The sequence below is a fragment of the Acomys minous genome, assembly GCF_964271855.1.
Source record: "Acomys minous genome assembly, chromosome: 14".
NCBI lineage: Eukaryota > Metazoa > Chordata > Mammalia > Rodentia > Muridae > Acomys > Acomys minous.
This window is the reverse complement of record NC_140496.1, coordinates 86630431-86655444: the sequence shown is the minus strand read 5'-3', so window position 1 is coordinate 86655444 and position 25014 is coordinate 86630431. Positions and strand designations below refer to the sequence as shown.

The 25014-nt window shown below is 44.1% G+C and overlaps 1 protein-coding gene across 9 annotated transcripts in view; it reads left to right on the top strand.

Moving 5' to 3' along the window:
- Positions 1 to 25014, top strand: part of SGMS2 (sphingomyelin synthase 2) — an 81958-nt gene that overhangs the window by 46704 nt on the left and 10240 nt on the right. For 5 of the 9 annotated variants that reach the window (XM_084756234.1, XM_084756232.1, XM_084756240.1 and 2 more), the window contains exons 2-4: positions 12108 to 12804; positions 17861 to 17978; positions 22929 to 23082. In XM_084756234.1, the coding sequence (XP_084612360.1) occupies positions 12350 to 12804; positions 17861 to 17978; positions 22929 to 23082 (727 nt within the window). In that variant the 5' untranslated portion in view covers positions 12108 to 12349. Of the gene's footprint in view, positions 1 to 8394; positions 8538 to 9625; positions 9916 to 11117; positions 11141 to 11875; positions 12024 to 12107; positions 12805 to 17860; positions 17979 to 22928; positions 23083 to 25014 lie in introns of those variants that run through there. The other 4 variants (XM_084756235.1, XM_084756236.1, XM_084756239.1 and 1 more) reach the window with 4 other exon arrangements.

Sequence of the window (25014 nt, the reverse complement as noted above, 5' to 3'; positions counted from 1 at the left end):
ACTTTCAAAGGGGTTGGATGTGTTCCTGTGGCTACCAGGAATTCACTGGAGTCTTTTTCTGTCGTGTTCTTTTGGTCATGGTGTTTGATGTAGGGAAGGTTTTTGTTGGTCTTGACCTGGCTGGTTGGTTTGTTTGTTGGTTGGTTAGTTGGTTGGCTAATTAGTTAGGTGGGTGAGTGATGGGTTTTGAGACAGAGTCTTCCTGTGTAGCTGGCCTGGAATTCTCCATATTCTTCCCTCCGCATCCAGAATCCTGAGGATAAAGGCACAAGCCACCACACTGGGTTCAAGGGGCTTTGTGCTGTTTTTGAATTACGGATTAACTGCCGCTAATATATGGCCATCACTTTATTCTCAGTGGCAGTTGGCAGTGGACCTCACAGGCCAGCACCTCTAGATAATGAAAAGCCTTCTTCATAGGCAAAAAGAAAAGAAAAGCCCCCAAGTGAGAAACCTCCAACCAGTAAATTTCACAGCTGTAGTTTATATGCTATTTATAGAGAGCATATGTGTTTATGTTTAATGATATATGCTTATTTGCATATAATAACATGGCTGCTAATTAAAGCACCCAACATTCCATATATAGATTTGTGATTCTGTTTCCTTGCCCTACAGCAGAAAGCCCTCGTTTAGATAGTCCCTAGTCTATTTATTGCAACTTGTTGATACTTCCTAGACTGTTTCATGTTGCTGTTTGACATCTTCCCACAATCCCTAGTATGGTTTGATTTCCCATCCACCTTCCTTAGCACCCTAAGCTGTAAGCCATGTGTGGTATCCCTGGACCTGGATCTCCTACTATAGGAGGGCCTCTTTTGTTTCCCTAATTGTTCTCTTCCTTATTGGAAAACCCGTGCTTTACTGTTCTGTGACTTTTGACATCTATTCACCCTAGATGGGGAACCAATGACAGCCCGAAGAAAGCTTTGCCTTCAAGTCTTAGAGAACCAGTGGGCTTGTTAAGGTTCCACATGTCAGCATGGCTGGCTCAGAGGCAGCAGTGTCATCACAAAGCCCACCCTAGTGTGGTGCTATATCAAGAAAGATGCACCTCTGAGCTCCCTATGCAACCTGCAGGCAACTCCACCACATCCTTCCCAAGCATCACTTACTGTTTGTATGACCTTGAGGAAGACCTCATGTACCTTTAACTTTATGAGGTAGCCAAGTCGTATGATTTATATTAGCTTCCTAAGTCTGGGTCTTTCTTGCATCAGGAGGGAATGTTTTAGTTTATAGGAAATAGCTATAAGCCAGTGTGTTCTGAGGAGCCCAAATGGGCAGAAGCATAGGTCTTACCATGTGCAGGCCTGTTGAGCCTATGTGTGGCTTGCTGGGCATGTCCCATGTCACCCATGATAAGGTCCAGACAACATCACAATCCTTGCCACAATGGAGGAATTCTCTGCATCTATCTATAGAGCTATATGTTAAACTATCCCTTGAACTCATTTTGCTGGCTAGAACATTAAGCACAAATATAGTAGCCAGTAGCCCAATGCATTTTCAATAAACATCCATGTGTCTAATTCTGGGTTTTAGGCCTCCACAAAGAAATGATACTAGGGTGTGTCCGAGTAGCCTTTCCACAGCAGTGGGATGGGTGAGTCAGTTCCCTGCGGTTAAGAGTGTCCCCACCAGCTTCAAATGTCCCAGCCAATGGGCCCAGTTAAGCATGGTTTCTTCTCAGACCTCAGCCTTCACCTCAGTAGTGTAGGGTTACCCTCCTTCCTTCTGTAGATCTTACTTAAAGGTAACTTTCATTGCTACGATAGAAGAGGCACATTAGATACAAAGCAAGGCGTCAAGAAGTAGTCCCAGCACTCACTACAGCAGTGGCCTTACACTAGCCTAAGTGGCCACTTTGCTACACAGGATAGTGTACATTGTACTATACTTTGTACAGTGGTTTGACATACATACTCTGGCTACCATGTGGTAGACAGAGAAATCAGTAGGCTGGCTTCTAAAGTACTCTGAAGCCCATAAAAGAAGAAGTTATATTAAAGCAGAGAATGAAAAAGTTACTCGAAGGGAACTGATCCTCTTTTCTCTCATTTTTTTTTCTGCTAATTTTCTTACAGTAAAATTATGTTTCCAAATCTAATAACTTTTTGCTGTTGGCCTGGAAATGTACTGCTGCCTCTTACTGTGAATCTGACTTACTCGGAATAAGACCTCCTGTCATTTAGACAGGGCACTTTGCATTATATAATGTTTAAGCTTCTGCTTTGCTTTCTTTCTTGGACGAGACACTGTTCTTTGGGGAAACAAAATCATAAATTCCAATATTTGACTTAAATATTAACTAGAATGTAAAGAGCCAAGTGTGGTGGTGTATGCCTGTAATCCCAGCACTGGAGAGGCAGAGGCAGGTAGATCTCTGTGCGTTTGAGGCCAGCCTGGTCTACAAAGCAAGTCCAGGATAGCCAAGGTTACACAAAGAAACCCTGTCTCAAATAAATAAATAAATAAATAAAACATTCTTTGAATATACTTTCCACTTCAATAGGTAAATAGTTTCAGTCTCTTCTTATAGAGTATTAATTATTCAGGCCTAAACGAATCAATTTCTAGGTATAAGTTTTTTGGTAAGGCTGCTAGAGCTAACCTTTTTGGTACAGCCCTACCGCCACCCCTACCCCCAGGCCAATATTTCTAACTAAATAAGTGCTGAATACTATGGTTTGACCATTGCATGTGGAACAAGCCATGCCAGGTAAATTTAATGAACTTATTGAACAAATATTTTCACTGTATAATGTTTCACACACTGACAGAATTATAGTTCAGATTCCTGGAACACTACACCAATCCCATGCACAACTATAATTCAGATTACTGAAAAGATAAGCATCCTTTTTATTATATAAAGGCTGCTTCCTTGTGCTAATATAGAAAAGCATTTTAATCTAAAGACACTTTCAACCCAGCTTATCCCCTGTAGCCATGGGTGTGTGGTTCTTCACTTGTTGTAGAGGCATAGACGGTACAGTAGGCAGTTGGGCGGTTCTCCATGCTACTGCTAAGAGCATCTTGATGCATGATGAAAATACTATCTGCAGCATTTTCCCCATTACACCTTCCAGCACCTCTGCAGATGTGACGGTATGGGAAAAAGCATTTGAGCCAAACATAAGCCAGGATTTCCCACCATTTGGGAAAATTCCTTAAATGTGTGATGTGCCTCCTTTAAGAGCCTTTAAGAACTTTGAGAGCCTCAGATTTAGACTGAATACAAACATAATGGAGTGTTGTTCTTATTTTTTTTAACTGTTCTTTAGTCTTGGACCAAATTATATCGCCCTCTTAATGTCTTCATGATCCGGGTAACCCTGTCCGTCTACTTGTCTGTGAAGTCTACCAACCCATCCATCACCTCACTTGTTTGTTCACCTTCCTGCATGATACCTGCTGCACCAGAACTTGTTAAACTGCCCACTGTGCCTTCAGTTCCCACTGGGATGCTTCTCCTGATGCCGCAAAGCTTGGTTCCCAGTTCATAGCCTCCTGTAACTCCAGCTCCAGCTCCAGGGTATCTGACCCCCGCCCCCAACACACACACACACACACACACACACACACACACACACACACACACACACACGCCACACGTTAATATATCTTTTTAAAAAATAGATTCCTTTTTGACTGCAGTATCACCCTCACAATTCCAAGTGCAATTAGTTTTCCCTACAACACACACAAGAACTAGACACAGGCGATATAATAATCCAGTCACCAGGAGCAATATGCAGCCAGAAAATAGTCTACAAAAACACATCCAACTTTAAAATATCCCACGGATATTTTACTGCAAGTCAGTACTGACGCTGCAAGTCAGATCTCAGTGAAGCAGAAACCATTGCTACCGGCAGCACCCCTTGCCTCCCATGCAGCACCATAAATGGTCCCTTCCCGTAAAACACTCCACAGCACATATGTGCCCCAGAGGAGGACTCACATCAGCCATTACAGTGACCAGTTTTTGCTGAGAAAGGCACTTACTTGTCCCTAATCTCTGCCTCAGTGGTACAGTGCTCTGCTGGTATAGAAAGGCCCCAGGATCTGCATTACTGCAGAAATTAAAAACAAAAAGAGTCTCAGCTACACAGAGTGACTTTTTGATCAACTCCATTTTGAAAGCCCATCTTTCTGGAATCTCTTCATATTGTTTAGTTACGCTTTATGGAGACTGGAGAGAACAGACTACTTGATTTCAGTTAAAGGGTTGGTTTGTTTTGTTATTTCTTTTCTTTTTCGCTCTGTTTTATTATTTTATTATTTAATTTGTTCACTTTATATCACAACTGTAGCTCCCTCCCTCATCGCCTCCCAGCCCTTACCCCCTTACCCCACCCCCACCCCCCACCCCCCCACCCCCCCACCCCCCAAAAGGTTTGCTTCTCCTTGGCTAGATTTTGCTTTGGTCTGTGGAAAACTTCTAAATGTGTGAGAGTTCTGAATCACTGCTAACGGGACGCCCAGCTGCTCAGTCAGCGCCATGAAGGGACGCAACAGCTGAGAAGGCAGAGTGTGGAATATTCCTCGGTTTTCTAGTTACTTAGAAAAAGTTTATCCTGGAGGCTAGATCTGTTTTTAACAGGTGAGTTGCATTGTGGCTCAGGACAATTAAATTCACCGTTTCACATGTAAGTTAAATGATTTTCAGTAGATTAACAAACTGCAGGCGTTGTCAGTGTCTAATTTTAGAACATGTCTGCTGTCTCAGAGAAACTTCCAGCCTGCACACAGCTTTCTCCAGGCCTGCCTGTAGCCTCAGACACACAGCTCACCTCCTGCCTCTCCCCTTCTCTCATATCAACTAGATTTCTCTTTCTCTCACCAGCTAGGTTCAGAACTGGACTAAACCATTCCCCTTAAGAGGTGCACACCAGAAGGAAAAGCATCTCATCCCTACAAAGCACTTTACCCCACGTTAATAATATAGGCAGATAGGATTGGTTAAAATTGGCTTTTCAGGTTTTTTTTTTACATTAAAATATTTTTCAAGGCATTCACAAAATAGTCAACCGGATACTTTATGAGCCTACTTCCATAATTAGAACTCAGTTCTACTGAAGAGATGTAGGACCTTGTGGCTGTCCAAAACTTAATGTTCTAAGCAGGAAGCAGTGGTATAGGCCTGTAATCCAGCACACAGAAGGCTAAGCCAAGAAGCTCACTGGTTCAAGGCCAGCCTAGACCATGTATGGAGTTCCAGGCAAATGAGATATATGGAGGGACCCTGTTGCAAAACAGACACAAAAAGCACTACGGACAACCTTAGACCTGGCAGGGATGTTTGATAGCTTATGTTTGTTGGCAAAGCATTCTAAAACAGACGTTAGTTTTCAACAAGCAATTGATTGGTCATCTTTAGAATTTTTGAGAACCTGTTGATAAAAATAACAAGATGAACTTTCATTTTGAGACAGTGTCTTGTGCATCCCAGGCTGACTTTTGCGCTTGCTCTGTCGCTGAGGATGACCTTGAACTCCCAATTCTCCTGACTCCACTTCCCTAGCGGTGGGATTATAGATGTGTGTCACCAAACCCAGTCTATGAAGCGCTAGGGAACCCAACTCATGGCATCATGCAAGCAAGGCAAGCGCTCTTCTAACCGAGCCACCCACACCCTCAGCCTTAAAATGACAAAATGCTGTGGCTGCTTCTCAAGTGGAGTTGCATCCGTCAGAAAGCACCATTGCAGCTGGGAGTGCATTGTTGTAATTCAGGAGGAAAGAGTTTCACAAGGAAACGGAGCACAGAGTTAACATGTCCTGGTCTCTATAAGAAAAGCTTCCGGGCAGGAGAGTTTCTGACCAGCTGGATTCTGTTAACATATAGTAATATACCTGTATTAATATAAGACAATGATTTATTAATGATACTAACTTTAATTAGTATGGTGAATGTAAATCATAGGCAAGTTGTTATAAAGCTCTTTTTGTTCTCCCAAGATGAGGGACAAGTTATATACTAAAATTTACCTATTTAGGTGTATCCCGTGCGCGCGTGCGTGCGTGCATGCGCACATGCGTGGGTGTTGGTGGTGGTGGTAGTGGTGATTTTGTTTGGTTTTCTAATGCTGGGGATTGATCTCAGAGTTTCCCATATGCTGGGCAAGAGAATTCTATCCCTGAGCACCATGCCCAGCCCTTAAGTGTATATTGACAGTTGCTATTTAGAGGACGTTCCTGTGTTTATGTCTCTTTCTTTAAAACAAAAACAAAAACAAAGCCTGATGCTTGTCTCTTGGTTTTGCACTGACTATTGCTCACCTGTTAAAGTGCTATTTCTTCGAGTCTGTAGCATGAAACTTCTTAAAGGGCAGAGCCCTTACTTAAAGTTTAGCTTTGCTTTCTGACCTTGAGCAACCTCGCTTTGTCATTTTTCTTTTCTTTTCATTTTTTAAAACTGAGCTGATAATATTTCCTAGGGTTGTTAGGGGTGATTAAATCCAGCACCAATGAAGAACCTGGCATGAGAGCAACATTTGCTTTGAGCCATGGCATCTTGTAGCTCTTTTACTTTATCTGCTTTTCTTAATGGCTTTATGGTGACAATGTGTTTTGTTTTGTCAGGTTTGACAAAGCTTTGGTGGTCTACTGAAAAAACTCAGTAGGTGGGGTTTTTGTTTTTGTTTCTTTTTTGTTTTGGTGTGTTTTGGTTTGAGGCAGGGTTTCTCTGTGTAGCCTTGGCTATCCTGGACCAGGCTGGCATTGAACTCACAGTGATTGGCCTGCTTCTGCCTCCCAAGTGCTGGTATTCTAGGCGTGCGCCACCACGCCTGGCTCATTAGATGTTTATTTGGTTCAGTCCACTAAGACGTAGCATTAAGCTGTAGTTTCTCCTGTGTGCTAAAGTTCAATATGTTTGTAATTTCAATTTATATAAATAGGATAATATTTTCCTTGACTGAAGTTCAGTTTCTATCTTCGGTAGATTAAATTCTTTTAAAGTCACACATAAACTTAGATAAGTTCTTTCGCTTGTCAGCTGTATTTACACAGTTAATATACCTTATCGCCGTAAAGGAGTCATGTGCGCAGCTGGGCAGATTTGCAGGGCTAATAAACAGAGCCTTTCTCGGCCTTGGACTTTAGGCCCCTCTGCAAATGTAAACACACCTAGCTTCCTATCAGCCCTGCAGAGGGAGGTTCCTGGGAGTGAGTGGCCTTTGATGCTTTTACTGCAGCTTGCAGCCTTGACCCTGCATCACATGACCCCTTTTCCATTTGGTTTACTGTAACCTCTGCTAGGATTTGTTGATGCTCTACTGTCTATGAAGGTTGAATTTCTGCTTAACTGTATTCTGTATTATTTTAGCAGTTAACGTTTCTCTTTTGTAGCCATACAGTTATGCCTGGGATCATAAAGCTTTCTAATGGGGGCCTGGGAGTAGAGAGCCAGATGGTTCAGCCCTTAAGAATGCTGCCTGCCCATGAGAACAGCTGACATTGAGCCTCTCGCCGCTGCTTATAAGCTACAGGGGATCTGATGCCCCCTTCTGGCCTCTGCAGGCACCTACACCCATGAGGCAGGCTTGCTAATCAAAACAAATCTTTTTTAAAAAATGGTTTGGCTGGGCCGTGGTGGCGCACGCCTTTAATCCCAGCACTCGGGAGGCAGAGGCAGGCGGATCGCTGTGAGTTCGAGGCCAGCCTGGTCTACAAAGTGAGTCCAGGACAGCCAAGGCTACACAGAGAAACCCTGTCTCGAAAAACCAAAAAACAAAAAAACAAAAAAATGGTTTGGATTGGGGAAATTTTTTTATTTTGGAATATTAGCATATACATAATGATATTTCTCAGAAGTAGAATCCCAGCCTAATTATTTACCCTTCATATATGCCTTATATGTGCAACATAAGGTCATTTTAATAATTTTACACATGAACTAAGTTGTGTGCATTGATGCACAGGAGTTATGAAACCATGAAGGATCACTTGTCTTACGCTGCCTACCTTTATGTCAACTTGGCACAAGCTAAAGTCATCTGAGAAAAGGAACCCTCAATTGAGAAAATGTCCGTATAAGATCGGGCTGTGGGCAAGCCTATAGGGCATTTTCTTAATTAGTGATTCATGAGGGAGGGCCTAGCCCATTGTGGGTGGGGCCATCCCTGGGCTGGTGGTCCTGGGTTCTATAAGAAAGCAGGCTGAGCAAGCCCTGAGGAACAAATCAGTAAGCAGCACCCCTCCACGGCCTCTGCAATCAGCTCCTGCCTCCAGGTTCCTGCCCTGCTTGAGTTCCTGTCCTGCCTTCCTTCAGTGATGGTCTATGATGTGCAAGTGTAAGCCAAACAAACCCCTTTCTCCCTACATTGCTTCTGGTCCTCTTGTTTCATCACAGCCATGGAAACCCTCACTAGGCAGCTGGTTAACCGAGTAGAAGACTGTTCAGTAGTAAAGATGACAGGCATAAAATGTAGGAACACAGTATGTGATCTGTAACTGACCGAAGGATCCTACATTTGCTCCACAAAGGGAAGCAGCAGCGGGAATGCTTCCCACAAGACATCACCTCAGGTAAAACACAACTAAACGTGATACTGCCACCAACTGAGCCTAGCAATGCTACCTCCCAGTCCTAGCACCGGATACTTTTATCTGCAAACTGGATCCTGGAAGTTATCAGATGCCCCCTTTTACTTCACTCGATGACTTAAAAAAAAAAGATTAATATCTTTTTATCTGTGTGTATATGTGAGGAAGCATGTGCACCTGTGATGCAGGTGTCCACAGAGGCTTGAAAAGGCTGTTGGAGCTTCTGGAACTGGAGTTACAGGAGGTTGTGAGAGCCCACCCATCCACCTACCTCCCACCCCCCTCATCCCCGTGTGGGTGCTAGAAAACAAACCCGAGCCCTGTGCAAGAGCAGCGGGTCCTCTTGTCTTCGGAGCCCCAGCTCCAGCCTAACGACCCCTTTTTTACATGTGCTTTTGGTATGTTTGGCTATAATCACTTCCTAATTTTAAACCTGTAATATGTCCCATACCAATGTACCAAAAACAAGTGTCAGCATTTTGCGTTCGCTACCACAAGGAAGTAGATAGGTTTGTAAAGGCCCTACATCGTTGCAGCGTAGCGTTATGTAGGGTAAGTCACAGTACTTGCTGTCGTGCGCCTGTTTATGCCTTGGTATGGTAGGTAACCCAAACAGGTAAACTAATCGGATTGCCACCCAAATAGGAAATGACTATGGCTTTTGCCACTTTCTCAGGCAGGGATGGGAAGGGATAATTATAAGAATGAATATGGCAAATATGGCATAGTCATCATCTTCACAGTGCACATAGAGTCTGACGTTGGATTACCAGGACAAATAGGCTATGTATTTAACCTTAATGAAATCCCAAAGAAAATATCAATTCTCCCACTAATGACAATCAGCGGGCACTGTGCTCACGGGCTGGTTCCTCCCAAGGGCTCACATTCTACGAGATCATTATTTCAGTCAAGTTCATAGTAGTCCCCCGAGGTAGGTTCCGGAGTTCTTCCTCTGGGGGAGAAGAGTGATGGATCGGATTTTCTCCTCCAGGTTCCATGTTCTAGAACTAGGTGACTACCTTACAAAGGCCACCTGTATGTGCACTGATAAAGTGTCCTGTATGCATGAACACCACCAGGCTAGGAGCGCTTGTGGGATGTTGGATATGTTCAGTCAACTAAGCTGGAGTGGGTAGAAACCAGCCTTTTCTGCTTGAGGGCCTGGGCATCCTCCTCGGAAGGTGGAGAGAGGTGAAGTTGGAATCGTGTTGGCGAGGCTCCTCTTGGCAACACTTACTCTTCCCATGGCATTTTCTAAGGCACTGCAGAGAACATTGGTCAGGCTACGGGAACCCTGGCTTTCTCACCCGCTCTAGTGTCTCAGGACTTGGGTGATTTTCACAGGGACAGGAGGAAGGTGAGATGTTAGAAGGGGGTGACCCCTGATGGCTCTGCATTCCCCATTGATACTTCTCCTACCAGGTCAACTTCCCCGGTGGCTTTTCTTTCTCCCAAGTGGGCCGTGTCTGAAGGTGGATGCCTCTTGATGGAGGAGAGGAACACATAACAAAAAACCTTTTATCTAGCGGCCAGCTCATCTCAGGTCTTTCTTTCACAATGTGTATATTTCCTTGTCTCCCAAAGCCTTGTTGTGGCTCTGTCTCTCTTCAACTAAACTATGTGCTTTTGGCTGAGTGTGTGTGTGTGTGTGTGTGTGGTGTGTGTGTGGTGTGTGTGTGTGTGTGTGTGTGTGAGAGAGAGAGAGAGAGAGAGAGAGAGAGAGAGTGTGTATGTGTGTGTGAGAGACATTTATGAGAGTGCATTCTCACGCACACTCATGCTTGTGTATAGGCCAGAGGTCAACATCAGATGTCTTCCTTAGGCATCCTGCACCTTATGTTTTGAGCCAGGCCTGTCAATCTGCATCTCACTACTTCTGCTAGACTGGACAGCCAGTGAGCCTAAGGGGTCCGTGAGTCTCCAGCCACCACCCTGACCCCCACCCCACCCCCCTGCTCCACTGGAGTTACTGGCATGCTCCACCTTGCCTGGTTTTTTAAGTGGGAGCTTGGGATCCAAACTCGGGTCCTTATGCTTGTACAACAGGCATCTTACCAGCCGAGCCATCATCTCCCTAATCTCTGTGTTGTGTTGTCTTTAAAAAAAAACAAAACAAAACAAAAAACAAAAAACAAAAACCCTTTAATCTGCCCCGGCATTCCTCAATGTTAAGATGAGTGGGCAATAAACCTTGTAGTTGATGTTTGCCCCACAGTTTCAAGGAACTAGCAGGATGTATTAACTGTACCCCTTAACATTTTCCTTTTTATCCATTAAATAAAGGCTTAGCTGTCACTACATTGAATTTACCCACATCTACCCTGAAAAAGAGGCCTTTAAAATCTAGAGAAGCGTGCTAAAGTTGTACAGTGTGCTCAGGGTGGGGACTAATTACAAGGTTCTAAAACTCCTCAGGTGGCCGGGCTGGTGGCTGACTGAAATGCTGCTTTCCTAAATTGGGAACAGCTGGGCCATAGTGCAAGCTAGTATAAGAGTCGCCGGCTCATGTGGCAAGAAGTCTCTGCTCCTCGGAGCCTGTGTGTGGCACTTACACCAAAGGTGCCTCTCCTCGGCCACAGTAGGTAAGTTCCCCAAAGGGACCAAGAGAGCTGGTTTCTGTTGCTTGGTAGAAATTGTGATGATTGTATCAAAATATTGTTATCAGCTTCCAGCGGTAGTTTTAGGAAGTCCACCCTGCGGCCCCTTCTAACCATTTTCCAAATGAGACACAGAAAAGACTTTGTACATCTTTCACATCTTTCCACTCTGGTAGTTTTAAGCTGGTTGGCTTTGTGTGTGTGGTGTGTGTGTCTCTGGATGTGAAAGGATAGACTGAGGCGGTGTCATTTTAACTACATTGACTGTGTTGCTTTGCAGTCTGTTCATAAACGTAGTCACTAACGGGATCATAGGGTTTTTTTTTAAAAATACACAGTTAAAAACCACATTATTTTGGAAAATGCAGACAGTAACAATTCATCAATTCCCTGCTGTTTTCAATTCTTTTTACATTTTTATAGTTTTGAGAGAAGGTTTTACCCTTTGGCTCAGGCCAACCTGGAACTTACTATGTAGTCCAGGGTGACTTCAGAGTCACAGTAGTCCTCCTGCCTCAGCCTCATGAATGCTGTCATTAGAAGTGTGAGCCGTCCTGCCTTGCCATCTGATCCTTTTTCTTAGATAAGCTCCAGTCTCAGGAAGGAGGGGCATGGTGTCCAGGCCGCTTCTAGCATATTATGACTTCATAGTTAGCAACTTGTAAAATGTTTGAAATGCTAGGTCTCCTGGCTTTACTGGAAGAAATTAACTGGGAATTGATTGTTAAGATGTTCTTATCTATGCTGACATCAGCTCAAAGAGAGACAAGAGATCCAATATTAAACAATCCAGTGCTTGATAAATAAATTCAATCTCAGCAGCCCTGTCTGTGTTCCAAGGATTATCTGTGTAAAGCAGGCGGTTTGGGTACTAGCTTCCTTACTTTGAGAGCGTTTACATTTCGTTGGAATTGGACAAGCCATTTCTGACTTCGTTCTGTTTTGCTTACAGGAGGGAAGATAGCATCACCTGTGGGAAAGAGAACCTGCTTCCGAGTAGTGAACACACAGCAAGCAGATTGTTGTATGGGAGGACCAGGAACCAGAAGGCCACCCGTCTACATTTTGTATCGGCATACACAATCAATTCTAAGAGTCCATGTTGGTCTTGGATGCAGAAGGATTTAAAAGAGATAAGTTTCCACAGGCAGCAGGAGCCTTGCCATCTCCTTCGGCTCTGAAGGCTGGCAGACAATGGATATCATAGACACTGCAAAGCTTGAAGGCCATTTGGAAAATCAAACCAATGACTCCACCGACACTTACACAAGTCCTCCTGAAGCTGTGGAAGAAGAAAGCAAAAATGGCAACGGTAAACCCAAGAGCTTACCCAACGGCTTACGAAAGGGAGCCAAGAAGTACCCGGACTACATCCAGATTTCTATGCCCCCTGACTCCAGGAGCAAGTTTCCCCTGGAGTGGTGGAAAACCGGCATTGCCTTTGTGTATGCACTCTTCAACCTTGTGCTGACGACGGTCATGATCACAGTTGTGCACGAGAGGGTTCCTCCCAAGGAGCTCAGCCCTCCACTCCCAGACAAGTTTTTTGACTACATCGACCGGGTCAAATGGGCATTTTCTGTATCAGAAATCAATGGGATTGTATTAGTTGGGTTATGGATCGTCCAGTGGCTTTTTCTGAGATACAAGTAAGTATTGACTGATAAGGTGTCTGGGTTTGGGTTTGTTTTTAAAAGAGATGATGTGCCATTAAAATCATCTTTCTCGGGTTTTCTGATGCATCTAGTTTTACCTAGGCATTTGAGGAAAGAAAGCGTAGACAGACATAATTGGATAAAGTCAGTCACAGTTCCAGAAGCGTGCATTGAGTGACCATGTAGGAAAGTAAGAAGTTGTGGTAGTCCTGTGGGGGTGACTCGGCTTATCAAATTAAAGTACAGTTCCTGGCTTCCAGTAAGGTGGTGCCATAGTCCTATTCTAAATCAAGATGCTTGAAAAATGCCTTTAATCCCAGCACTTGAGAGGCAAAGGCAGAAGGATCTCTGCGAGTTCGAGTCTAGCCTGGTCTACATAGAGTGTTCAGGATAGCCAGGACTACATAGTGTCTCAAAAAAAAAAAGAAAAAAAAAGCTAGGAAAGGACTAATGATCTTCAGGCTCTCAGTAGGTACATTAGAGAATAGGCTAAGACACTAACTTATTATGGGATGGTTGGTCTGCCATAATGGCCCGCCTTGAGTTTACATCTGTTCAAAAGTTCTTCAGCCCTCTTTCCTTTCTTGTCCTTTTCCTGCCAGGCACAAGGTAACAAGTGTTTGTTTAAGAAGCTGAATTTCCAGCTGGGTTTCGGTGGTTTGGGTTTTAGATTTCTAAAGTAAACTTGTCCTCCCTGCCTTCCCGTTGGCACTGGGAGGGAGGACATGGCTCAGTCGTCCAGCCCCTGCCTCTCTCGACCTGTCTCAGAACGGTACCAAGTGGGAAGCATAAACTAGGCTTTGCAACTTGAAGCTAGGCAAAATATGGCTATTTCTGCTTCTCTGTGTAAATTCTAACTTCTGGTCCACAAAATTGGAAGCCACTCAATTCCCCTTGTCCTCTCGGTTGTCATTTAGGTATTTTCTTTCTACTGGAGCCTACAAATTAAATCCCTAAAACACAAGTCTGAACAAAATACCCACAATCTACAACTTTAAAAAAAAAAAGTGAAGTGTGGGGAACTCCCTCAAAACAGGTCCAGAATTCAAAGTCAAGTAAGAGTTTAGTGTTAGTGCTACAAGGTCACTTTTAGAAGACAGAATCAAGGTGACAGTTGCTTTGTATTTAGAATTCAACCAGCTCGCCTTAAAGACTTTCCCAAAAGCAACCCTGTATTTTTAAGCTTTCTAAACTTGCATGGCAAACTGAAGCCACCCGTAAGCAGTTTCCTTATTGTAAGTCTCAAAATGTTTCTTCAATGTATTTTGCTAAGTAGCAGAGCTATCAGTTGCCTTCTATATAATAGAAATGAATTGCTTCTGCATGTTTCAGCTACGGCATCCTTTATGATAAAGGCAAGAATATATTTATTGACCATTAGCTATCTTTTCAGGGCTTGCATAGGCTGTGGGTGTTTACTTTGTCCATCACTTTCTGTGTGAAGGTGACTCATAGTCCCATTTGTGTGAAGAGATCTTTAGTCTGGTGTGGGACTGGACTCCATCCTGCAGTCGAGTCTTCATCTTGGCCTATGTGAGCGCCGGCTGTTATGACTGACTTTCTCTTGTCATCTCAGAGTTCACCCGCGTCAAAGTCATGATCACGGACTGGGGATGTAGTTCACTGAGTGCCTTGCTTGACTTACATACATGAAGCCAATCCCCGGCACACAAAGAAAAATAAAAAGAGAGGAACAGTTAAAAAGCTATGCCCTACCCTACTCTTATCATTATACATTGATACTGAAATTTCACACTATCTACTATAAATTATGTGCAGTTATGACATGTCAATCAAAAAGAAATTATCTATTTAAAAAAAATAATCAAGGGTCACATGCCTAGGCCAAGTAGTTTATACACACTGCTAACATCTCAAACGGCACTAATTTGCCATTTTGTTTCAGAAGTAGATTTGGACCTTGTATTTTGGTACCTGGCGGAGTAATTCTCATAACCTTGTTTTTAATACCCTATCCAAGTAAGAAATCCTAGCCCCTTCCAGCCTTTCTCAATATGGCCTTTCTTGGTGCTGGTACCCAGCACACACACATGCCAGGCATGTCCTCAACCACGAGATAACTCTCAAGTCTCTTTCTCTTTCAAAAGCTATGAGGGAAAATATTCCATATGCAGTTCTTTTTTCTAGGTAAGCCTGTGGAGTGAATGTCCCATCTAAGTTAATTTTCTGTCCTGGGCACAGGATGCTGGAAGGAGTGTAATTGACTCATAGTAACATCTCCTTATTTCTTGTCCTTGTCTAATAGCACGGGGCACAATTCAAAGCAGCATTGCTGTGTGTGGGGCCTGGGGCTGAATCCCGGAGTGACTTGCTTTCCCTTAACCAAAGAAGAGCATCCAGTGCTGTTAACTGCCTATTCTTCCTCAGTACAAAGAGAGTAAAGCTAGGTTACCAAGGATGCAGTCAATAAGCATTTCCCTCTAAGGGCCTTGGTCCTACTTCTTTCCCCGCCCCTCCCCTGAAACCCTAGAATGTTCTCGAAATAGCTATTGGTGGCAGACAACTAAAATAGATATTTGTACATATTTTTAATTAAAAGTCCCAACAGTTACCAGAATTTGACATTTAAAAAAACCTTCTCATCCCTGAGGCTACCTGTTCCTCTAGAGTCTTGTGGTCAGGGATGGTTGGGAAAGTTTGAGAGCAGTGAGGACGAGCAGCCCAGTGGGGTGAATGCACTTTATGTTCTAGAGAAGTTAAAAAAGGAGCAACTCGGGGAGGGGGGGTAATACACCCCGACTCATGCCCACTTTCAGAGCCAGTGCTTACAGACATAACCACAGAAAGAGCACTGTCACCATGAGCTGGACCCGGGAGCCCGCAGACCCTTTTATAACCACGCGGGCACACCCACGAGGCAGCCATGCTGTGGGTTTGGAGGTCAGTGGGCTCAGCTTAGGCTGAAGGGTCAGAAGAGCTCAGAGCCTCACAGTGGAGGTTGCACATCCATACTGAAATTTCACACTATCTACTCTAAGTGTGTGTGTTTATTACATACCACTTCATAAACATGTGCAGTCTAGGTAAAATGTCCAGTGAAAAGGACTTTTGCCTCTATTTCTTAACCTGTTTGCCTTTTTTTTTTCATTTTCATTTTATCAAATTCTATTTTAATTTTTGAGATAGAGACAGGCCTTAAATTTATGATGTAGCTAGTGTTGACCTTAAACTATTGCTCCTCCTGCTTCTGCCTCCCAAATCCTAGGGGTTGGTTTATGCGGTATTAGAAAGCCAAACAAGGACTTTGTGTAAAAGGCAAATATTCTAACACCTAAGCCACATTCATAGGCCTTCAACTGGTACATAAAGCATACAAGACTGGATTCCATAATGAGGTATTATATACATATTCATATAAATGTATTATGTGATGTTCATATCAAGCCAAGCATGCCTCTCTTTAAACACATTTCTTTTTTTAAAATTTTTAAATTTAAATTTCATTTTGTGTATATGGATATTATGCCTGCATGTATGTCTGTTCACCACATGCATGCTGGGTACCCGCAAAGGCCATGGGATCCTTTGGAACTGGCATTGCAGATGGTTATGAGATGCCATATGAGTGCCGGGAATCGAGCCTGTGTTCTTTGGAAGAGCAGCCAGTGCCCTTAGTCACCGAGCCATCTATCTGTAGCCTACTTACTACTTTCCTCATGGCAAAATATCTACAGTCCTTGTAACTTGTTTTTGAAATACACAGTTCCGTGTTAACAGTAGCCATCTTGCCATATGCAACATCCCAGCACCTGGTCCTGTTCCTAACTGTAGCTTAGTCCACACATCCTTCCAACCACACAGAGTCACCCCAGTCTCTGGTAAACTCTAGATGTGCCCCGCTTCTCAGAGACCAGCCTTTTTCAGCTTGCCAAAGGAGTGGAGTCCTTCTGCACTTGTTTTTCTGTGACTGGCTTACTTAGCACGATGACCTCTAGATCCATCTGATTTGCCGCAAATGACAGGACTGAGCACTTTTTCTCCTGTCTGAGTAATATTACATTGTATATGCACATGATGTCTTCTTTATCTGTTTGTCAGCTGGTGGGCACTCAGGCTGTTTCCATTTTGTGGTTATCATAAACAATGCTTTAATAATGCTTCAATAAATAATAGTGCAGTCTTGTTCAGAAAGAGGCAAACGATACTAACCTTTTTACTCCTTTTTATTTTCTTTTGCCATTTAAAAATCAATAGTGAATAAGACAATAGCAAATCAATGCAGTAGTTACTTTGGACGTGTTCAAAATATAATTCTATGAAAATCTATGCGGCCAGAGGAAACAGTTCATACCTAAGCTGTCAAACTACCTCTGGATGGTCCCAATTAAAATCTTTCTCGAAACATAACTAGGGTTTAATGAGTTGTCACATTTCCCTGTGTATCCAATTATGTAATGTCACCTGATTCATTAGATTATTCCTCTATGGCCACGGTTCACTTACACCTCTGATGTGTTCTCTAGAGAGTTCCGTTAATCGTCGAGTTGACTGAAAACAGAGAGAGGCTCATTGAATTCCCTGGCAAAGGGAGATGCTTTATTAGGAAAGGAGACTGTGTAGACGCTTTGTCTTCTTAAGTTGCCCCTGTCCCCATATTCTTAGTCCTTTTAGGCCCCAAATCACTTAGTCGTAGTTCAGTTTATAAATCTTTCTTTTTGGAGATGGGGTTTCCAGTCTTACTATGGAATTATGGGATAGGAAGTTCGCAGGCCTTAAAACTATGTGAAGCTGAGCTTTATTTGTTAATTGCACTGTTTCCATTATTTTCAGTCCATAAAACATTGTCTCATATTGCATTAGGACTACAGGGGCCCCAGGGGTGGGAGCTTACACTTGTAGTTCTAGCACTTGGGAGGCTGAGGCCTAAGGATCCTGAGTTTGAGGTGAGACTCGGGTGCATAGTGTGGTCCAGGCTAATTTGGACTAGAGTGAGAGACCCTGCCCCGACCCCTCAAAAGAAGAAATTAAAATAATAACAAGACGGAAAACTGCTAAACTTGTTTCCTCCCCATCCTTATGTTTTCTTCAGGTCAATAGTGGGCCGCAGGTTCTTCTTTATCATCGGAACTTTATACCTGTATCGCTGTATTACTATGTACGTCACTACGTTACCTGTGCCAGGAATGCACTTCCAGTGTGCTCCGAAGGTAAGCCTCCGGGTCCCACAGAGGGGAATCAAGAAAGCAATTCCAAAGCCCCCGCTCTGTCACACACTGTCATAGATGTTAGCTGCAATCTAGCATATTCTCTAATTGGCTTTAGATTGAGGAAAGGCGGCCATTAAAAACTTTACATTAACAGCTGGGCGGCGGTGGCACACGCCTTTAATCCCAGCACTTGGGAGGCAGAGGCAGGTGGATCGCTGTGAGTTTGAGGCCAGCCTGGTCTACAAAGCGAGTCCAGGACAGTCAAGTCTACACAAAGAAACCTTGTCTTGAGACACTCCCCCCAAAAAACTTTACATTTACATGTATAAAGAATTTGTTTTCTGCTTACTAAATATTTACCACTCTTTGGGTTTTTTTTCCCCCCTATTTGTTTATGTATCTCAAGCATTCATTCTGTAAGGATTGTACTTATGTCCCGGCCACTGTAGAAACCAAGCACAGGCCCTCTCCTGGAGCTTATATTTTTTTCACGGAACAACAAATAATAAATAAATTCAGTATGTATCGCTTGGTGGTAAACCAGGTGACTTTCAGAGGAAAACAGTAGGTTTCTACTGTTCTACAGAATGGTCAAGAGAAGATGTTTAAAAACAAACAAACAGACAAAAAAAAAAAATACTTGGGCTGGAAGCAAGGAAGAGAGTCAGCCACATGGATGGGGTGAGAGCTAGGAGAACAACTAAGGAGCAGCAGGTAGCGGGAGTGTCAGCAGGGCTGGCCACAGGCTGCAAAGGCTCTCACTGCTGTCGAGAATGTGAGCCTCGGTGGCCATGATGGTGGAAGTGATGTCAGTGAACTCAGGACATGTCTTGCAGGTGAGGTTGAGAGGACACACTAATTCTGTGGCTAGGGGTTTGAAAGGGGAACAGGAAGGATGAATTCAGCTGACTCAGCCTTGGACATAACAGAGGAGCATTCGCTGCTGTTGAAGCTGTCTGAAGGGAAGTTAGTTTTCTCACATAGTACCCAGTCACAGGAGGGTGACTCTTCTTGCTAGATCCCTGGACACTCTGATTTATGAGGCAAAAGCTTACAGCTCATGTGCTTTCTGGGTAAGGGAACAGGGGCTAACATTAGAGTTCTGTGAACACTAAGCAGATATGAAAGGAAGCGGGGGGAGGAGGAGGGAGGGGGGGGGGGGGGACAGAGTGGTTCTGGAGCAGCCAGCCACCTCCCTTACCAAATATAGGTGTGGCTTGGAAAGGCAGTCATTTCCTAAAACCATCAAAGCAGTGAGTGTCTGTAATTAAAACAGTGTACATATTGAGTTTAAACACTGGCTGGGCTTGACTGAAACTAATTTTAGACATGAGAGTTCAGAAACGCAACGAGCGGGTCTGCGTCTTGGCTACTGAACGTATTACCGTGTGTTCCGTAGTGAGGTGGCCACCACAAAGGGGAAGGCAGAGCCTTCCAAGGAGTGGATGAGATTAGTGGGAAGGATCACTTATTACAGAAAGGCGGACTAAGTGTCACCCTTCACGGGAGGACATAAATATCCTATGGGATATTCCTGGCCTCAGACACTCCTGGTGAAGGCTCCCTGACTAAGCACCCAACAAAGTCAGGGATCAGGCCCCGTCCTCCACCCGAGAAGGAGGGAGGCGGCACTTGCCTGCGAAGAAAAGATCTGTAAAACAGACACATGTATCTCCCTGTTTGGCTGAAGGAGCTCTGTGCTGGTAGCGAGCAGGAGTCAAAGCCGCATTCTAAATTTGGCCCAAGTGCTGCTTCGATGCTTGTAGCCACAGGGCTCTTCTGTATCTACCTGTTTCCTGTGTTGGCAAGGCTGTAGAATGTCCTTCAGAGCCAGCAGTGACAGATCTGTCGGATGCCGAAAACCTGTCGCTGGGAGAGGCTGTCCCTGCCTGGAAACTGGAGAGCAGCACAACTGTCACTCAGTCATCACAGTGGCACTCCTCCCCACTAGTCCCCGCCACCCCCCCTCCATGTCCCATCCCCCGCCAACCCCCCACCCCCACTCCTGCTCTTGCAGTTTGGCCATCAGCTTCTGCCTCACCTATCCTATGGCATTTTTAAGCCCTTGGCTGACAGTTTGCTTCACCCTGCCCGCCCCACCCCCCACCCCCAAGCTTTGGGTTACAGCCAGAATGTCTGTTTGAATGTCTAGGTGAACGTTGGCTCAATTGTGAAATGATTTCACTTTTCCATTCTGTATAGGGACAGGGACATGCTGCTTTCGCATGGAAGCCTTTTGTGTCTTGCTTTCCCCTTGCAATGGCTATAGATGGCCAAAGGGCTTTTTTCCCCCCTGCTCTTTCATTAATTGAAAATTTTGTATAAGCATATTATTTGGTTTTTTTTTTCCTTTTATTGGAAATAGATTTTCTTTTCACATTACCCTTCCCTCAACCCCTCTGAATTCTCTCCCCCTCCCCTCCCATCTGGATCCACCCCCTTTTGTCTTGCAGCAGAAAATGAATAGGCTTCTAAGGCAATATAATATATAATATAATTAGTTATATATTATAATTAATATAATAAAAATAATATAAAACATAGTATGATAAAACAAAACCAAACGTATCAGAATAGAACAAAACAAAGAAACAGAAGGAAAAGAGCCCCCCCAAAAGGTACAAGATTGGTACGGGAGGGCGCTTCCCATTTCTGAGGAGAAGGGGAGGGGGGAAGGGAATAAGAGAGGGAGAGTGGGACTGGGTGGAGAGGAGGGAGGGGGCTGTGATCAGGCTGTGGTTGACTATGAGCAACTAAGACCTGAGAATACAAACTATAGGGGGACTGGGCGGGGCTGGAAGGGCATCAAATGCCAACAGTGCAGAACAGCAGAGGGACCTGATGGCGTAAGTGCTCCCACCTTCAGAACCATGGAGTCGCTGGGACAGGTGAGCAGAGGCGAAATGAATTACTGTAGTATGTCCTTTCAGTCTGGGGTGCAGTACTCGGCCGGCCATCACGCCTGCTCCTTTTTATCGACTGCATCATGGGTAGTTTCTGTACCAATCTCATGGCAGGGGAAGGGTGATGGCTGCAGATAGAGCAAATGCTTGTCTCTTTGGTATCAGGGGCCCGGGTGCTTTATATGATATAGTCCGCTGAATGCCTTTTTGAGGAGTGCCTAAAGTCAGTCATGTGACTGTCAAAAGGCCCTCCCTCCCTCTCTCTCAATCTCACCCCACCACAGGTTGGGCCCAAACTCACAAAGACCTGCCTGCCTCTGCCTGCAGTTTGAGTGCTGGCATCAAAGGCTTGTGCCACCCTGCCTGGGCACTTAGTAGCTAGACAGTAGCAGCAGCACTTCTTAGATACGTGAGAGACACTTCTCCAGCTCATCATAAGGACTCCACTCCTGGAAACTCATTTTTGTTTTGCTACCTGGGCATCTTGAAGCAAACTTTAAGGCAAAATGTGTTAGAAGCCTTCAGTCCCTCACTGTACTAATTCCGTTTTGAGTCATTTCTATACAGCGCTTATTTAAGTGCTGAGCAACTGCAGTGTGTTTGCCTTCTTACATGGGTCTCTTAGTAAGCAGGTAGCTTTGTGCATTAGGCCAGGAGTATATTTTAAATCAGGGCATTTTCTGGTCCCCTAAAGGGGGACAAAGAGTTTGGTTGTAGTTCCTTATTGTGCTAGGTGGGACTGTACTCCAGCTGCTTTAAGGCTTTCCCCATCCATCCGTGCGCATCCTCCTTCACAAACCTGTGTCCACTTGGGCAAGACATGACGGTGTTTGTTGCGCCTGCCACTCTAACCACTGGTGCGGCTGGATGCCCACAATTCAGGGACCAGCAGCACTCAGAACCAGCAGAGCTGAGTATAAAGAAAGCATGTCACAAGCTTCTCCCCAAGATCCCAAGGGACTAAGTCAGCACCAGTTCTGTGAGCCTCCTTCATGCAAACTATCACTTGGTTTCATCCTAAGTACCCTTCTCTGGCACGCTCCACTGGCTTTCTGTGTTGTCCGTCCAGCTCCTCAGCCTTCCTCTCCTAAGCTTTTATGTCTCATAGTTTAACTTACGCTTTCTTGGATGTCTCAGTTTTTTTTTTTTTTGAAGAATTTTTCATTCATAGTTATTTCTTTTTTTTCATTCTCTTAATTTTTTCTTTTTAAAATATATTTTATTAATTTATTCATATTACATCTCAATTCTTACCCCATCCCTTGTATCCTCCCGTTCCTCCCTCCCTCCCATTTTCCCCTAACTCCCCTCCCCTATATGACTGTGACTGAGGGTGACCTCCTCCCTCTTCTTGGTAGCCTGCTCAGTTTTAAGAGGATGTACATCTTTTAAACCACTGCCTGATACTCGTGCCCTAGCCTGTTACTGTTTCTTATGACATCACTCTGTGGTTTAGAGAGATTTCAGCACCCTTGACCCCTGGGTAGAACTTTGTGGTATGCTTTCCTGGTCAAAGTTTTGAAAGCCTGCTGCTACAATCCCTAACATGTCTCTTCCAAACCTTTTTAAATTATGGATGATTCCTGTAACCATGTCACCAGCAGGCACTAATGAGACTGTGTGCACACTCTGATGCTCACACTCGATGCTGCACACTTGACACAAGGTACCTATAGATTCGGTACACAGCTCAGTGAGATGGTAGTAGCCACGAATCCTCACTTCCTCCTGCCAAAAGGAAACAAAGTAGCTCTGATCTGCGTTTTATCACATAGTGATGAAGTCATTGGTTATTAGTATTTTTAAAGCTTTGCCCAAGGACGCAACACCACTAAAAATATTATTAGTAACAAGCTGAATAATTTAAAACATGTCAATAGGCCTGACCAATGTAAGGAGGAGAACCTAGTTTGAGGAGTTTCCTCTTGGAATATTTTTGACATTCCATGTTACAAGGAAAGATTTATAAAGAAGATCACAACCTTATGGCTTTTCTACATGATTTTGAGCGTTGTGTAACCTTTCCTATCTGCCTTGTGTCACTCAGCTCAATGGAGACTCTCAGGCAAAAATACAACGGATTCTCCGCTTGATTTCTGGCGGTGGACTGTCCATAACGGGGTCACACATCCTGTGTGGAGACTTCCTCTTCAGCGGCCATACAGTTGTGCTGACACTTACCTACTTGTTCATCAAAGAATGTAAGTGAACTGACTCCTATGGTGGGCGGGGTCCTGGGGCCTTGGGATGGATGGGATCCCTCCTGCCACTGGGACTGACAGTTAGGAGAGAGACAGATGTAAAGATTCTGCGCACACACTTTATCATTCCATCTAGCCATCTGTGGCCTGAATCTGGAAAGTGAAGTCTTGCTGTGGTTTGTTTCTAGCGGTTACTATGCCTCAAAACACCTCCCTCCTTCCTGAGTGCCTCTCAAGGCATAAAGTTCTTAATATCGGGACTAAGATCAGGTCAAGCGTGGTGGCACACACCTTTAATCCCAGAATTAGAGAGGAAGAGGCAAGTGGATCTTGGGACTTCAAAGCCAGCTTGGTATATATAGTGAGTTCTAGGCTATCCAGAGATAAAGTGAGGCTCTGTCTTTTAAAAAAATTTTTTTTCAAAAAGGGTGTGAAGTAGGCAACAAATGGAATGAAAATTGTATTGTAAAAAGGCCAGTACATTCTAAAGACAAAGACAAATGACCTAGCCGGGCCGTGGTGGCACACGCCTTTAATCCCAGCACTTGGGAGGCAGAGGCAGGTGGATCGCTGTGAGTTCGAGGCCAGCCTGGTCTACAAAGTGAGTCCAGGATAGTAAAGGATACACAGAGAAACCCTGTTTCAAAAAAAACAAAACAACAACAACAAAAAAAGACAAATGACCTTTGACTTTTACAGTAACTCATATATATCCTCAATTTTATCCACACCCTTGCCCTACTTTATTCCAATGTCATCTTTCATCACTTCCCAGCCTTCTCTGTGATACTATGGTATGTTGAGGAATATCTCCTCCTTAAGAAATGTGCCTAGCAAGAAATTGAAATCCTTTCTGTATTGATACACGGAGTCCCCATTATGTAAAGTCCTTATTTTTGTAGTAGTTTGTTGTTTTAATGTTTCTAGTAGTTTACTTTTTCAATTTGATCGGATAGTGCTTGGTGTTTGGTTTGTCGGTATTTGTACAGGGCTGGCCTGGAACTCACAGCCCTCATGTGACCTTTCAGAACCTCAAAACCTACCCCCCAGTGACATACCTCCTCCAACAAGGCCACACTCTTATTCATTTGCAAATAGTTCTACCAACTTTGTATCAAACAATCAAATATATGAGCCTGTGAGGGCCATTCTTATTCAAACCCCACAAGCAGAGGCCTGCATCCAGGGCCTTCCCTAACTCTGGCTTTCCTCTCCTCTTTCGACTTTTCATTAATCCAAACAGGTTGAGTCACATGTAGGGTTCTTACCACCTTTGCATTTAACGCCCAGGAGCTTCTGCGCCAATCCCAGAAATCCATGCACACACTACAGTGTATTGGGGGATGAGCTATTTCATCTCTTCACAAGCCTCAGAGACTCCCCATTAAGTGGGATTGCCACTTTTCTAATTTGTAATTATTAGTTACGGCAGCATGTTCTTTAAGGTTCTAGTTCTACCTTTTGCCCAAGAAAGTTCTATCCATAGAGGGTCCGACATTCTCTAGGCCAGTGGCACACTCTTCCATCTGTGGATTGTGGGAAGCTTACAGAGGATGGGCATGCAGGTGCTGCACATCACAGCAAAGGCACTGTGTGTTGAAAACCCTAAAGTAGTGAAAAGAAAACATCCCAGGGAACTCAGTGTCCGTTTACTTGGTAGCTAAAGAGTAAGTGATATGGCTACGATGATCCTGCTCAGAGAGGAATGGTTCTATGGCCAGCATTAATCTGAGCCTTTGACACAAACTAACTCTGCAGTGTTAGCTTCCCGCCTCCAGTGGGTGCTGTTTCCCCTCCATTTTTCTCCACTTTTATAGAAAGTGACCAGGCTATTTATTATACACAGCTCTAGTATTTGAGGATTGAGTTTTCAAACTCAGTCAGTCTGACTCCAGAGAGTATGGTCTCTTCTTCTTCTTCTTCTTCTTCTTC